The sequence below is a fragment of the Mus caroli genome, unplaced genomic scaffold (genome assembly GCF_978045245.1).
Source record: "Mus caroli unplaced genomic scaffold, Mus_caroli_1 scaffold_7, whole genome shotgun sequence".
Lineage (NCBI taxonomy): Eukaryota > Metazoa > Chordata > Mammalia > Rodentia > Muridae > Mus > Mus caroli.
The window spans coordinates 65,651,406-65,667,746 of record NW_028227262.1 but is presented as its reverse complement, the minus strand read 5'-3'; the positions used below and the strand labels follow the sequence as shown (position 1 = coordinate 65,667,746).

The window sequence follows — 16,341 nt, the reverse complement described above, 5'->3', positions numbered from 1 at the left end:
ACAACACACATGTATTGGTCCGCCTTACACTGTGTAGTTGAGCTGCACTTGTTGGGACTCCACAGACTCAGGTACGAGCTGAGGCAAGGTACATTTGGAGGGTATAAGTAGGACTCGCAGAAGTGACAGAGAGAAAGATTGGCTTGCTGATACAGATAGCTGTGCAATACTTGTAGGTCTCTCAACTTCACTGATCTTCACTTCCCTGAGAGAGGCACAGTGGAAAACTTCTCCTGATGTTCCTGCTGGTCCCTCAGTGCCATTTCCTGTCTCAGCAGAGGCTGTGGCCTGGCTGTCTTTGCTAGGTCATGTCACTGCTGTTGCTAACCCAACTCTACCGATCTGGACTGCTGGTGTATCCATGAAGTGTTTTCGAAGGATCAAGCTGGCACTGCCTGCTAACCTGTGAACTGAACTGCCGATTTCCAGACAACACAGACAGGAGGTGCTCCCAAAAACCTACTTCAAACAGGTCCACTTCCCAATATCCTTTCTTTTCCACTACCTCTGGTGGGTGGTGGGCTAAAAGGAGATTAGAGCGTTTAAGAACTATCATTAAAAATAGGATTTTAAAAAGTTAAAGTTACAAGCTGTCTTAGTCAGGGTTTCTATTCCTGCACAAACATCATGACCAAGAAGCAAGTTAGGGAGGAAAGGGTTTATTCGGCTTACACTTCCATACTGCTGTTCATCACCAAAGGAAGTCAGGACTGGAACTCAAGCAGGTCAGAAAGCAGGAGCTGATGCAGAAGCCATGGAGGGATGTTCTTTACTGGCTTGCTTCCCCTGGCTTGCTCAGCCTGCTCTCTTATAGAACCCAAGACTACCAGCCCAGAGATGGCACCACCTACAAGGGGCCTTTCCCCCTTGATCACTAATTGAGAAAATGCCTTACAGTTGGATCTCATGGAGGCATTTCCTCAACTGAAGCTCCTTTCTCTGTGATAATTCCAACTGTGTCAAGTTGACACAAAACTAGCCAGTACACAAGCAATCATTTCCAGGGCTGGGGAAAGTATGAGTTATCTCATTATTTAGTAACTTTAAGGTCAGAAACATCATCAGGAGATGAAACCTTTGCAGATTAGAGCTTATGTTGAGTTCGTTACAATAGCCCCCCCCCCTTGGTTGAGACTATGGATTGATTTATTACCATGGGTGGAGTGTTCTGAGGCTGAAGGACAGGGAGGGAGAAATAGTAGCCTTCTGTTAAGTCAGCCAGCTTTTATCTGGGCCCGCAAGGTTAGCTTTGTCAGGTGACCTATTTCATATAACAGATTCCACAGCATTCTCACATCTATATCTCTTATCAACAAGCCAGAAGCCCTAGATCCTGCCTGCCTTTAAGCAAGGGCTGTGTGCTCAACTTATTTCAAGCTATGACTCTTAGAATAAAGGGGTTACATTTCTCATAGGCACACCCTGAAGGGGTGTTCCCACTCAATAAAGACGTGTAGGTCCAGATGCCCTTTTCAGATACTCAGTCTTACAGTCTTGGGCAGACCAAGGATGTTCTCCTTTCTGCTGATCACAATGAGCTGGCCCATCAGTTGCATAGATGTGGAAAAGGGATTTATTTAGAACATTCTCAGCACATCCTAGAAATCACCCCACTTCCTTTATAGTTCACATTGGTAGTGGATGGTCCTAATCTTGTGGATCAGCCAAAGTCACACAGATCAAGTCTAAACATAGGTGGGGGTAGAGGGGTGACAGTCCAGAGAATATGTTCACTCTGGATAAAGGGTGCATGGTTCCCTGGACAGTTCCCAATCTCAAACCCTTTAGCTGGCCACATATAAGAGATTCGTGACAAAATCCACAATGTCAGTGTTGACTGAGTCTAAGGTACAGATGAGCTGTACATTTAGAGGTACTTGGGAGTTCACATTACCCTCCATTTTTCTCCTTTTGTTTGGCTGGTCCTCTTCACCTATAGATGGGAATGGTGGATCCAAGCTGTGGTCCCTGCTATCTTGACAGTGAGTTATCAGGATCACAGAGTACAGTCCCTTCCAGGAAGGGTCCAAGGTTCTATTGGGTAAAGAGGCAGATCCACACAAATAAACGCATTGGGACTTGTGTGCTGGCTCAATTAAAGGTCATTCAGGCAGTAGGGGTGACAGATGAGTCTAGATGTCCCCAGTTGTCTTTTGCATGCTGCAGGAGCTGTCAAAATGGTGCCTGTCAAAACAATGCCATTTCCTGTTTCAGCCTGCAGCCAGGAGCTGTCCATGATGATGGCAACTTCTTTTTTGCCTCAGCCATCATGAGGTACCACAGGAGCTGTCCACAGTGGCAGCACCCTCTCTCCAGCCTCCCCAAGTAGCTCAGCAGTGTTAGCACCTCAGCCAAAGCTGCCTGCAGCTAAGAAGATCTTCCCATCCCAACCCATGGGCTCAATGAAAGATAAAAGGGGGTGAAAAAAGCCACCAATCCCTAAGCAGGAAAAAACCCTCCAATCCCTGACCTTCCCACCAAAAAACCACCAATCTGTGACCAGGAAAACCCACCAATCCCTAAACTCCCCAAGCACAGGATCTGAAAGCCCACCAATACACATTCTGGAAATATCTGCCCCGAAAAGCTCCACCATCCCCCAAGAAATCCTATATAGGCACTACCCCTTTGTTCTATTTTCTGCTCTCCATTCCCAGGAGTAGAGGCAGGCTCTTCCTGGATTTATCCTTCCATACCCTGGGCCTTCCAATCTCTTTTATGAAATTTGTTGTCTGATGTGAAGCCAAGGAGTGGTGAAGACAAGCAGGGAAGAAGGAGCGGGGCTGAAGCCCCTGAGCTCCTCTGTTCAGCTGGGGGGTACCCTCCTTTAGGAGCTGCAACACCTCTGCTAAGGAGGCATCCCCTCAGAACTGTGTGATTCCTGGGCTCCCATGTCTCACAATATCCTTTCATAGGGACACTGCCCCACCCCAGAGCTGTAAGATTCCTGAGCACCCATGTCTCAGGATGCCCTTTTATCCAAAAAAGAAAAAGGAACATGCACACACTTTTAGCTACCCTGTGCCATTCATCCACATACAGACAGCAAGGCTTAGAAATGCCAGGTAGCCTGAGTGCTGGTGCTGATATCAAAGCCGCCTTGAGTTTTCAGAATGCCCCTTTTTCTTTGTTTTCCCAGCTTAGTAGGCCACTTTCTCCTAGACTCCGGTATAATAGCTTTGTTATTTCTGCAAAGTTGGGTATCCAACTGTACCCAAGATTTCTCTCACCCACCTTTGATCCCATGAATCAGGAATATTCAAGATAACTTGGATCCTGCTCAAGGACAGAGTCCTGCTGCTTCTTTTAAAGCAATACCCCAGATAAGTTACCTCATTGGAGTGTAATTGGGCCCTGTCAGACATATGGTAGACCAGCTGCTGAAGCATATTAAGCAGTTCCTTAGTATATTGTTGGCATTATTTCAGAGTGCGCTCAGTAATGAGAAGATCATCCACATACTGGAAGAGGGTGACATTTGAGTGCCCTCATCAGTACTTAAGGAGAGCTTCATCAAACAGAATGGGTAGATCTCAGGCATCTATGACACTCAAGTCAAGATCAGTTGGCCAGTGAACCCTCACGTGGAGTCTGTCCATTCAAACGAGAATATAGGTTGGCTCACAGAGCTCTGGAGTAGAGAAAAAAAAGATATCTTTCAGGTACAGGACAGTGTGTACAGTTTTTCCTGGATCCAACAGGCAGAGTTAAGTGTAGTTGTTTGAAACAGTTGTAGTTTCTACTCTCTCAGATCCTTCTAACTCCTGATCAGATTGAATGACAGGGAACAATGGAGTGTTCTAACTCCAAAATACTTGCATCTCTATGGAGGCTGATGTACTTTCTAGTGACTACCTCACCTTCTCTCTCTCTCTCTCTTTTTTTTTTTTTTTGGTTTTTCGAGACAGGGTTTCTCTGTGTAGCCCTGGCTGTCCTGGAACTCACTTTGTAGACCAGGCTGGCCTCGAACTCAGAAATCCGCCTGCCTCTGCCTCCCAAGTGCTGGGATTAAAGGCGTGCGCCACCACGTCCGGCTCACCTTCTCTTGAGATAGGGTACTGCTTTACCCTTACAGGTAAGGCTGAGACCCAGAGCTGAACAATAATTGGTGGCCAATGTGAAGCCAGTCTGGGGAAACTGGTCTCTGCCCATACTCCAGAAAATATTAGCATTAATTCTGTTAAGAAGAGTCATCCACTCTCTGTTTTTCAGTATTATTTTTTGTCATTTTATATTCTCTGATAAGGGGCAAGAAAGAAGAATGCCTAAGTATGGTCTCCCTAGGCCTTGGGTGGCTATATTCTCACGGAATTTGATGGTGGCACCAAGTTTTCTCTGCAAGTCTCTCCAAATTAGAGGCTATGGACAATCTGGAATAACAAGAAAAGAATGAGTCACAATACCTTGTCCAATGTCCACTTCTCTGTTGGTGGTTCAAATTTAGTTTCTGGTCCCTGTGGCCCCTTGGATGGTAGTCGTTTTCTTATTGAGGGGACTGAGAAGGTGTATTAGCACAGAATAGGCTGCACCTGTATCTACCAGAAACCAGAGGTTTGCCCCCTCCTTTCCTGTACCCTGGGCTCCTGAGGGCTCACTAGTGTGGTGATTTGGCCCCATCAATTCAACCCTGTCAGACTGAGGATTTGTACTTCTTTCTCCTGTCAGAGTTGCTGACACTCATTCTTCCAATGACTGTTTTCTTTACAATACTCACATGGATCTCTCTCCAACCCGGCTCAAGGCTGATTTGGTCACTTGTCTGAATATGGACACCATTATTCTGGCCAGTCTCTTGCCTCTCTTCTCATCTAGATCTCTATTGTTAAAATTCTCCTGAGCTATTTCTAACAACTGTAACAAATTCTGCTTCTCAAATGCTTCTAATTTCTGTAACTTGCTGTGTGTGGGGGGGGGGGGGGGGCTAACTGGGTGACAAAAGCAATATTAACAGCCTGCTGGTTGTTTGGGACAACCAGATCAATGGAGTAAACTTCTGGTAAGCCTTCCAGAAGTGCTCTAGGAACCCAGCAGAAAATTCTCGATTTCTCTGAGTTACCTCGGATACCTTTAGGAATTATTTGTTGTCTTCGTAGCTGCTGCTCTCATTCCAGTCAGGAGGCCCCAGCGAGAGGTGCCTAGTGCCCCATACATTGATTAGTCCTGGGATCCCAGTTTGGTATTTCTGAGAACAATAGTCACTCAGCTCTTCTTTCTGCATTTTCCCCTGTTACCCTGGGATCCTATGTAGCCTTCCTGGCTTCAGTCATGATTCAGTGCCTCTTCTCTGTGGTGAAAAACGATACCTAGAAACTGCTTAAAATCAGCCCCCTCTGGGTGGGGGGAAAACACTTTCCAACAGGCTGATGAGGGCCTGAGGCTTCTCAAAGGAGGAAGGGTTCTGGGTCTTCCAGTTATACAGATCAATGGTTGAAAAAGTACATAAGCTAGAAAAGGAAGCCTGGGCCTCTGCTACCCATCAGCCCTTTATCTGGCAAGGGGGACCTACTAGCGGGTGCTACTCTAGGAGGGAGAAAAGCAGGAGTCTGGCTCAGCTGGGGTGTAGTATAATCCAGTCCTCTTCTGCTGTGTGAAAATAATGTCAGGTCCAGAAAAATTCTTAGGACTGCAAGTGCATGGTCCCCTCAGACAGCTGGGTCCTGGGATGCCTGGATATGTGGACTGTTAGGTATGGGATTCTCTACCACCTCACCCCTCCTCTTCCTCTTCCTCTTCCTCTTCCTCTTCCTCTTCCTCTTCCTCTTCCTCTTCCTCTTCCTCTTCCTCTTCTTCCTCTTCCTCTTCCTCTTCCTCTTCCTCTTCCTCTTCCTCCTCCTCCTCCTCCCCCTCCCCCTCCCCCTCCTCCTCCTCTGCCTTCTCCTCCTCTTCCTCCTCCTCCTCTTCTTTCTCAGCTTGCTGTTCCAGGACAAAAACAGAGTCCAGGCATTTTGTTAAGGTATTTACTCAGCCTCTGACTCATTGACTGACACCTAAAGTAGAGGAGACTTGTTTAAGGGCACTTTTCAGCCATGGAGGGGCTGCAGCAGTCGGTGTAAGGCAGGGTATCCAGGGTTCCCTTTGACCACTGGCCAGACTCTCTTTGCAGTTTTAGGGTCAAATAACACTCCACCTGGCCATCCCTCATCAAAAGTGGCTCGTTCTAGTTCACAGAAAGTGAAGAGTGTCACAGGTGACATCTTAGCTCCATAGACCCCTCGAAGGAGTCCTTGAGGTGCTGTGAAGTAATTCTAGGGGACTTAGCTGTGTCATTCTGGCCCTCATTTCAGCAACAAAAATTATAAGCACACCAAAACAGGTCTCCTACTCTGTCCCTGGAGACTGGGTCTACATTTGCTTCAGATTTTCCCTGTATCACTCCAAATGTCCAGACTCCAGAACTCACTGATTGGCCCTGTTTCAGGAGCATGTCAGCCAGAAATTCTTACTTTAGTTGTGTTTCCATTTTGTAAATTGGTGGTGGCCACAGGCTGGGGCTTCCCTCCTAGCCCCTAAATCTATAAGTGTGTCTGCCCCTGACTAGGGCTGCTCACCTCCAGGGCCTCAGAGTATGGTACTTGCCCTGCTAGGACCCATCCTGCACCCCAGGCCCTGAATCTGGATTCTCTCTTGCAGGGGCCTCCAGGTATTATGGAGCTTGAGATCACTGGGAAAAGACTATTGGGCTGAATTCAGATTATAATTAGCCACATTTATTAAAACTGCTAGCTGCACTATATAGAAGGGCATTCTAGACTTACCAGAAGTTAAATAATGACGCAGAGACTCATTAATATTTATAAAAAGCTTAGGCATTTAGCTTGGGCTACCACTTAGCTAGCTCATCGTATTCATTGACCTTCCACGTGGCTAGTTCTTTACATCTCTCAGTCCTGGTATGTCCAACCACCTCCCTGTCCAGCTGGTGAATCCCCTCACCTCTATTTCTTCTCTTAGAGACCCTCAGCCCAAAAGTTCCTCCTCTCCTTTCCTGCTTAGCTATTGGCCAGCAGCTCTTTACTAAGCCAATCTGTTAGTAGGTAGGGAGGGAGAGTGCTTACAAAATGCTGAGGCAGGTAATGAGCCATAAGAATTAACAATACCAGCCAGGCGGTGATGGCGCACACCTTTAATCCCAGCACTCAGGAGGCAGAGGCAGGCAGATTTCTGAGTTCGAGGCCAGTCTGGTCTACAGAGTGAGTTCCAGGACAGCCAGGGCTACACAGAGAAACCTTGTCTCGAAAAGCCAAAACCAAAAAAAAAAAAAAAAAAGAAGATTTAACAATACCAAAATCTGGGACTAGAGAGATAGATGGCTCAGTGGTTAAGAGCACTGACTGCAGAGGTCATGAGTTCAATCCCCAGCAACCACATGGTGGTTCACAACCATCTGTAATGGGATCCAATCCTTCTTCTGGTGTGACTGAAGACAGCTACAGTGTACTCATTAAAATAAATAAATAAATCTCTTAAAACAAACAAACAAACACCCAAATCTGGCCAGTATTCAGCTCTAAGCCAGTACACTAATCAGCAATTGAATGTACAGAGACAATCTTCACACAGTGCACCCCAAATGGGCAGCAATCCCTAACCCAAATCAGAGACATGCCATGTAGAGGTAGGTGAAGGAAGGACTTTTAAAAGCAGAAAACTCAAGAAGTCCCTGAGTGTCTGCTCAAGGCACAAGCCAACATGCTGTTCTGCTTGACCAAGACTAAGTGGTCAAGGTAGCCTTGAAATAGTCCTTGAAGATCTGCTTAAGCAGGTTACAGAACCCCAAATTTGGCAGTTAGACACATCATAATCCAAACAGATGGCCATATCACAGCTGGATAGGGGTCAAGGACTCAGGGTTGTGGGGATTTTATCCTCCAGGAACTTAGGTCAGAGACACAAAGGCTAACAGGCAACAAGATGGATGCCTAGCACAAATGGAGTTTCTTTAGCCACTGAATGGAAGACAGCTGATCCCGTGGTGGGGTGCCTATCCAGATGGGGAGTCTTTCAGTAGGTGGGATCTACTGGTAACCTCAATCTTTGGGATTCTGGGAGGATGAAAGATGCCTGGGCCCTAAACACAAACCTATAACCTGGTGTGGTGGCACATATTTTTAATACCAGCATTCGAGAGGTAGAAGCAGAGACAGGCTGATATCTGTAGGTTCAAGGCCAGCCTGATCTACATAGTTAGGTCCAGGATGAAATATAAAGACCATGTGGGAAAAAAAAAAGGATTGTACCCTCTGTGCTGTCTCTTCTCACTCAGCAGTACCCTGGCGATGGCTCTCAAAAGGACTCTCCCTCCTTTCCCCCTCCCCCTCCCCCTCCCCCTCCCCTTCCCCTTCCCCTCTTCCCCTCCACTCTCTCTGTTGAGAATCCTCAATGGAGGTCAGTTCATGCTTCCTGCATTCTCTCTGATGCCCCATTTGGTGGCCTCTATTTTCAGGCCTTTGTCTCTGGCTTAGATTCTGACTTATATCTAGATACCCAGTCTTTATTTTAAAAAAAGGGGGGGACCTCAGGAAAGATCCCCTGGGAGGAGGGCTAGAGGACAGAAGAATTGCTACCCAGGAGCCCCCTGAAGAAACTTATCAAACCTCACCTTATTTCACACACATAAAAACTGAATATAAGCTCTCCTGCTGGTGGCTGGTGGCTTTTCCAGAGACAGACTGCCCTTATTCTTCTTTTTTGCCCTCTATCTGGGTAAACCCCGAGACTGCATGTTCTTTGCAGTTCACAGTGGTCACTGGGAATGAAAACAAGCACTCCAAGGAAATCTTTGAGCCAAGAGGTGTTTCGAGTAGACAAGGCTGTCATAGCCAGAGGGGAGCACAATGGAGAGGAGCTGGAGGAGGCCGAGAAGACTGTGGTGGCCTGGGCATGTGAAGGCCTGGTGGCAGGAGGGAGGGGAGCTGAGCCCGGCAGCTCAAACAGAAGACCTGCAGCCCTGAACTGCTCTGGATTAGCTCACTCAAGGAAACGGGGATTCAGGCTTCAGAGAAAGCGGATCAAAAGGTGACAGAACATGGCAAGGACAGGGCGACTGAGAGCTGCTGTTCCCATGGAATTCAGCCAGAGTGCCCTCAGTGCTCCTAAACACACATCTGGGAATTGTGGTCTCAACTAGAGAGAGCCTCATAGCAACATGGGAAAAACTGCTTGGTTATCCTGAAGCAAACTGCCTCCTGTCTCAAGACAGGATTCTCTATACCAGGCAGGCCTCAAACTCACTACGGAGCTGAGGATAACCGTAAACTGGCGATTCTCCTGCCTCTACCTCCTCAGTGCTGGGATCACAGCTATGCACTAACATACCTGGTCCTACGTATTAGTCTCAGGGTCACCAATACCAGCTAAGCACTTTACCCAATGAGCCACACCTCCAGCCTTCCTATTTCCTTTTGTATACTTCGTACTTTTGCCTTATAATTTAAATCTACAGGATTGAAGAGATGGCTCAGCAGGTAAGAGCACACACTACTCTATCAGAAGACCAGAGTTTGGATGCCAGCAGCCATATCAGGTTGTTCATAAACAAATGTAACTCCACCTCTAGGAGATTGGACCCCCTCTTCTGGACCCTGCAGATACACACCACCCCCCCCCCACACACACACCACATACACACAGACCAAGAAATAGTAAGTTTTACATTTATTTGCAATAGGCACATAAAAACAACATATTTACATATTTTGAGAGTACCATGAGGTGTTCTAATACATGTTGTATAAATTGTATCATGGTTAACTTTGGGCATGTCTGTCTCCTCAAATACTGGTCATATTTGAATGTAGCTTTTATATGGTCAGCCAAGGCTTCTGAGAAGGATCAGGAAAATCTAAACAGAATGTTTGTTGTGCTGACCTGCTTCACCTGGGCAGCAAGGACTGCTACACCCTCTCCAGGTCCTCGCCCATTTAACCCAAGCTCCTCCAAGGCCTCCAGGAGCAGAGAATTGCCAGCCAAGACAGAAAGACCACAGGGTGTGTTCGGGACAATTTTCAAGCAAGAAAAAGGTAAAGTACAGAGCAATCTTGGAGCCTCAGGGAGAGAGACATCTCTTCAGCCGGGTTGCCCCACAGATGCCAAGCTCAGGCCAGATCTGTCATTCAATTGTTTGGATGTAGGGCCTCTTGCAGATGAAAAGAAACGTATTGTCACAGGGACCATCGTTCCAGCACTTCAGGGCAGACACCCTGATATTGGCACAGTGCTCATTGTTCCCTGCGTTGTTGGGTTCACCTGGAATCCAGAACCTATCAAGTGAGAGAAGAAAGCAAGACACTCTGTGCACCTGGTGGAACGCTTCTGTGGGATGAAGGGAGCCCTGAATCCTATCCATAGGGCCAAATAGACAGGGCATGATGGCACATGCCTCTATCCAAGCACTCAGGAGGTAGAACCAGGAGTATCAGAAGTTCAAGGTCAACCTAAGCTACAAAGCAGCTTTTCAAGCCAGCCTGAGATACATGAGATTCTGTCTTTAAAATTGGTTATTTTAGAGGCCAGCAAGATGGCTCGGTGGGTCAGAGTACCTGCAAGCAAAGCTGATAACCTGAGGCTGATCCCCGGAATCCACATGGTAGGGAAGAACAGACATGGACAAGTTGTCCTCTGACCTTTACACACACGTAACACATACATCACGTACACACACAATAAAATAAATAAAGGAAACTTCGGATGAGTTATTTTAACCCCAGTTTTCATCCTGGCTGACAACACTGCAAGGTTTTGCTCCCAAACCTAAGAAGACCTAAGAGTTGAAATAGTCTTTCAACTCTAAGCTCCCTGCTGTGCCCCTCACCTGCATCTCTCAAGGCTCCCATGAGTCTATACTGCATAGGCCTGGACTTGGGTCAGATCCCCACCCCAGCTAGGCAGAAAGGCTGGGTGTCAAACCATATAAGACACGGAGGTCCCTGACTGGCCCCAGGTACCAATGAGCAGAAGCAGTTAGCTCCACTCCATCCCAGTAGTGCCGCTGTGCAAGGATAAAGACAAAGTAGAGCCCTGTGTTCATGGGGATTCACCATGGAGCAAGCCAGGCTAAGAAGGAGGGCACTGCAGACTCACTCACCTCCTACTTTGCTCCTTGTTGAATGATGTCTGGTCCACCCAGTACCAGTCCCCTTCGCTCCCTGCTTTGGTAAGTCCAATCCAGTGTGGAATTCCATCTGCTGCCTTGTAGAGAAACGTCTGCGGGGAACACAGAGTAAGTGAGCAGAGGCCCAGCCCCCACCACCCTCTGGGTATCTACCTGGTGGGCACTCTTCATTTGTGCACAGCAGCAGCCCTGAATCTAATGATGCCCCATGAGAGCTGCTGATTCGCAGGTGCAGCATCTTCTCTCGGCGCCCTTCCTGGACCCAGAGTCTGCTTCCAATTCCTGGTTGCTCTCAGGTTGTCAGCTAACAAACTTGGAACTCGTGCTTTCTAGTGAGGGGCTAGAGGATATGGGAGACTGAGCCTGCCAGGCACAGCAGCAGATGCCTGTAATTCCTGCACTTTGGAGTCTGAGGCCAAGGGATCAAAAGTTCAAGGCCATCCTGAGTTATATACTAAGACCCTGTGTTGAAAAAAAAGCAGAAGATTCAACTGAACTGCAGACAAGGGATATCAAGGGGATTGCCTGAATGTAGTACCTAGATTGCATGAGCCCTTAATTGTACCAGACACTAGAAGACCTCCATTATTCTCCCTGGCAGGCACTATTTCACCAATCCAATTAAAGGGAGGCCTGGGAAATTTCCCTAAGGCTCCAGGATAAGTTTTCTGCAGACTGTGACACTCAGCTAGAACAGACCCTGGGCCTTGAACTGCTTCATTTCTGTCTCTTGGATCAATAAGCCTGGTCTACAGTTTGCATCACCAGGAAGGAGGCTTATTACAACCTGGTGCATCTTAGTCACAAGGATTTCTATTGTCTGCCATGTGGAATGAGCGCCCCCTCCTGGCCCTCTTTGAAACTAGCTGATTATGTGGTTGGCTCTCCCTGGAGACATGTGAGCAGAAATTGCACTAAAGCAGGAGCTTTAAAAGCCAGTGGAGCTTGTTGTGTCCCCTTGCTTCAGCAACTTTGGATGTGTGTTGAAATAACACACATCCTCCTTTGGCTTAGGCCCTTGATACCCATATCAAGCAGACCTGTTATCCCTTGCAAGATGTATAGTGTACATGAGAAGTAAACTCTGAGGGGTAGGGAGGTGATAAGAAAATGACCAAGTGGGCAGGAGTACTTGCTGCATGAGAACGAGGATCTTACTTCAAATCCCAGCAACCGTATAACCCCAGCAGAGACAGAAGATCGCTGGAACTTGCTAGCCCATTAGGCAGTACTTGGGAAACAGGGGAATGTAACAGAGTGATAGAACAGACATTGGATATCCTCCTGTGGCCTCCACATATGCACTGAAACCACACACACACACACATTCACACACTCCCACAACACACATTAGGTCGTGCACAGTTAAGGATTTTTTGTTATTGTGGCAAACTCCTGCCCAGCCTTGTTGGCATACCCCTTTGCAGGGCCAGATGCTTGTACTCACTTGTTCCGATTCTGAGGACACTGAGGTCAGGTGAGCTTTTCTAGAAATACAGAACTGCTCTGCACTGTACCAGGTCTTTGGGGTGCGTGAAAAGTAATAGAAGTTCCCCGAGAAATACTTCCAGCCTCGAGCCACCATCTCCAGAATGTCACCTGGAAAACAGGGGCTGAGGTAACCATGGTGCTCCGGGTTCTGCTTTGTCCTGATGGGATGGGGTGTTCAATGGGATCCTGGGGACAACAGTGAATGAGTCCAGGCTCCAGGGTCCTTGAGTTCCCAGTGTCAGGAATTGGGACCCTTCCACTGGCACCCTAAAAGTCTGAGACTTGTGGATAGAGCCTCTGAGGCTAGACAGGGACAGTGGCAGGGAAGGAAGATATGACAGGAACATGGGGACCATCACCCTGGGCCCTGGCTCACAGTAATGAGCATCATGGGAAACAGCAAGGTACAGGCCAAGTGTAACATATGTTATCTTAGTAAAATGTCTCTATGTGAGCTCAGTGAGGCTCTGCCCACTTTGTCTGGAGACAGGCTGGCCCCTGGCTCTGTGACAAGGAGGGAAGACGACAGAACAGTCCAGCCATGGAGAGAAAGCTCAACTTGGAATTCCAGTGGGCTGCCTCATCTTCCCCAGTCAGTTTCTGCTGGAAGTTTGTAAGCTCCTGATTTGATGACATCACCTTCCAGTCATCACATTTGCTGTTTGTTCTTTTACTTGAAAGCCTTACCCCAAGAGATCCTCTGCTCCTCAGGGACTCTGTCAGAAAATCCATCAGAAGGCCTCAGTGGGCCTTCCTCAGTGGGTTTCTGCTAGAGGCTTTAATGCCCAATTTGACGTTTTGCTATATCTATCTGTCTCTCTGTGTCTATCAATCATTTATCCATCCATCACTTGTTGTCTATTCTTTTTTTAAGATAGATTTATTTATTATATGTATATGAGTACACTGTAGCTGTCTTCAGACACACCAGAAGAAGGCATCAAACCCCACTACAGATAGTTGTGAGCCACCATATGGTTGTTGGGAATTGAACTCAGTACCTTTGGAAGAGCAGCCAGTGCTCTTAACTGCTGAGCCATCTCTCCAGCCCATTTATTCTTTTATTTTTAGCTCACTACATATTTAACAAACTCACTCACTCCAAACCAAGTATGTGGTTTTTTCAGGCCACACAGAATGCCAGGGCAAACTAGACTCCCAGTGCTTCTACATTCTGCACCTTAGTGTAGAGACCCAAACTACTGCTCAAGACAGGTAGGGGCTTGCGGCCGCTGGTCAGCCTGCAGGCTGATCTCATTTACTTACTTTGTTGTTTGAGCAGCTTGTTGACATTCTCCAAGCTGTTCTGTAGTCCTCGGACCTTTGTGTTCAAGGCGCTGGCTTTATCCAGATCTCTTTTCAGTTCTGGGATTTTGACACTGAGACTGTCAACCTCTCCCCAGTTCATTGTTAATATCTGGAGCTGATCACTGGCTATCTTCATGCTCGTTTCCAAAGACAGGATCTGAGAATGCACCCTCTTGAGGGTGGTGTTCACTATCTGCATCTGAACCTCAGCATCGTCCACACGACCTCTTTCAGTCTTAAGATCAGAACCCAGGGTGCTGATGTTGTCCACACGACCTTTCAACATCTGGGCATCACTCTTCACATCCAATATTTTGCCCAACAACCTAGGATCTAGATTTGAGACAGTCAAGGGGTCAGCTGAGGGGTTCCTGAGCCATGGAGATGGAGTGTTGTCCAAAGGAAGGAGAAGCTGCAGGATCACACTTCTTAAAGGACCAAGACAGTCCAAGGAACTGCCACCCACTCTCTATCCATTCATTAATATACAGCAAGTGTGCATTAGGGGCTACCACACATCATGAACGCTGGCTGGTACAGGCAGTGAGGAGACCAAGAGTCCTCATGAAGAAGCAGAGAGAGATCCCAAACCTGAAATTCCTTAGTGTGGTCTGGGTGAACTTCGTAAAGGGGGTTCCCTTAGTCACTGCCTCATCACTCCATCTCTGGGTCCTCTCTCAGTCTATGAGTTAGTCCCCAGCCATCTCCTGTCAAAGACCCCACCACCAGCTAGGGAAGCACACCCATCCCTTGTCTGCCCACAGCCTGCTTTATGGCCATGAGTGGGGCCATATACATGTAGACTCCAGAGCATACAGGAGGGGCATGAAACTCTTTCTGCCCTTCCTTGGACCTATCTCTCATACTCTACTAAGATCATTGGCACAGGAGCCAAAACTAACCAATAACTGTTAAAGGAGTCCTATGGGATGGAAGATGACTCAGCAGGAAGAACACTTATCCTTGCAGACTACCTTGGTTTACTTCCCAGCATATATGACAGCTCTTGACTATAACTCTTGACTATGACTTCAGTTCTAGGGAAGTCCAATGCACTCTTCATTCTTAGGGCACCAGGGCATGTGGTGCACAAACAGGCAAGCAAAACACTCATATACATATATACAATAAAATGATATTTTTAAGAGAGTCCTATGAGAAAGGAAGTGCTAGAAGGGCCTGGTGGACACACCTTTACTCCCAGCACTCAGGAGGCAAAGGCAAGTGGATCTCAGTGAGTTCCAGGAAGGCCTGATCTACTGGGTTCCAAGCTAGACAGGGCCACAAGCAAAAGGAGAGAGGTGGGAGATAAGAGAAGAGACAAGACTAGTGGTCTAGGATAAGATCAAGGTCAGTGATGTCCAGGAAGGGTGGGACTGAGAATCTGAGACCATGCATGTAGATCATGAAAAGAAAAGACATTTTCCCCTGTGCTCTCTAGAGCAGAAGGAAGAAAGGTATGACTTCAGCAGAGGCTAAGAAGCTTCTAGAAGAGGAATAAGAAGGCTCCAAGTATGGACATACTCTTTGCCTGGACAAAGGAGTGCAGAGACTGGGAGGTTTGCTGGCTTAGCTCAGTGCAGAACTAGTATAGTACCGAGTAAGTACCTAGTGAGATCAGGAGACATCAAGCTCCCTGTTGGGAGCTAGCCACAAAGCTTTGAATCCAACGATCTAGGAGCTGTGAGTGACAGGAGTCTAAGGGAGTCAAAGGCAGAGATAAAAAGCTTAGTGATTATTTCTTGAAAACAGAAGAGTACCCTGAGAACAGACATTTTCTAATGCCAGTTATAAGGTCCTCCTAGAACCCAGGACAGAAGGGATAGCAGGCCAGCTTCTAGAAACATCAGGAAAGTTCCTAAAATGTCATAGACCTGAGACACCAAGGGTTGTAGCAAAAAGGTTTGGATCCCCAGGGACCAGTTGACTTACAGAAAACAGCCTGAAGCACAATGGAAGTGACCAGCACCAATGCTAGGCAGATGAAGGCCATGCAGATACAGAGGGGTTTCCTTAGAACTGGAGACAGATCTTGCTTGGGAGGAGGCTCTGGAAGGGGACAGAGAGGTCTGTTAAGGATCAGTGAAGAGCAGTTGTGGGCAGAAGCACCAAGTGGGCATAGAGCAGTAGCTGGTACTTGCCTCGAGGCCAGAGAGAGATGTTCTGTTTGTCCACTGTGAAGTGCGCTTCGGGAGCCTCCTCCTTCATCTCTGCCTCTGGCATAGGAAATTCTCAATATCTGTCTCCCCAAGGACCTTTTTATCCAGAAAGAAACAGGAAATGAGTCAAAAAGCAGGTCACTTTGTCGTGCCCAAGTTCCCTGTTCTTGGCTTAGACGATTTGCCTGGCAGAGGCCACAGCTTCATCCTTTTGACTAAGATTTAGGCTTTGATGAGGAAGCCACCTCACTTCTTCCCTGGTACACAGACATT

General features: G+C 47.4%; 1 protein-coding gene across 1 annotated transcript; it reads right to left on the bottom strand.

Moving 5' to 3' along the window:
- Positions 1-10,108: 10,108 nt before the first annotated feature.
- On the bottom strand, positions 10,109-16,132 carry Cd207 (CD207 molecule). The gene is made up of 6 exons (XM_021165771.2): positions 16,051-16,132; positions 15,842-15,958; positions 13,868-14,242; positions 12,558-12,709; positions 11,084-11,202; positions 10,109-10,259 (listed from the first exon to the last, which is right to left on the bottom strand). The coding sequence occupies exons 1-6, from the start codon at positions 16,130-16,132 to the stop codon at positions 10,109-10,111; spliced, it is 996 nt and encodes a 331-aa protein (XP_021021430.1).
- Positions 16,133-16,341: the final 209 nt, after the last annotated feature.

Coding starts and splice junctions, on each gene's coding strand:
- Cd207 (XM_021165771.2), bottom strand. CDS start 16,132: ATGCCAGAGGCAGAGATGAAGGAGGAGGCTCCCGAAGCGCACTTCACA. Junction 15,959..16,050: donor CATCTCTCTCTGGCCTCGAG/GCAAGTACCAGC, acceptor GTCCCCTTCCAG/AGCCTCCTCCCAAGCAAGAT. Junction 14,243..15,841: donor TGTGCTTCAGGCTGTTTTCT/GTAAGTCAACTG, acceptor TCTCAAATCTAG/ATCCTAGGTTGTTGGGCAAA.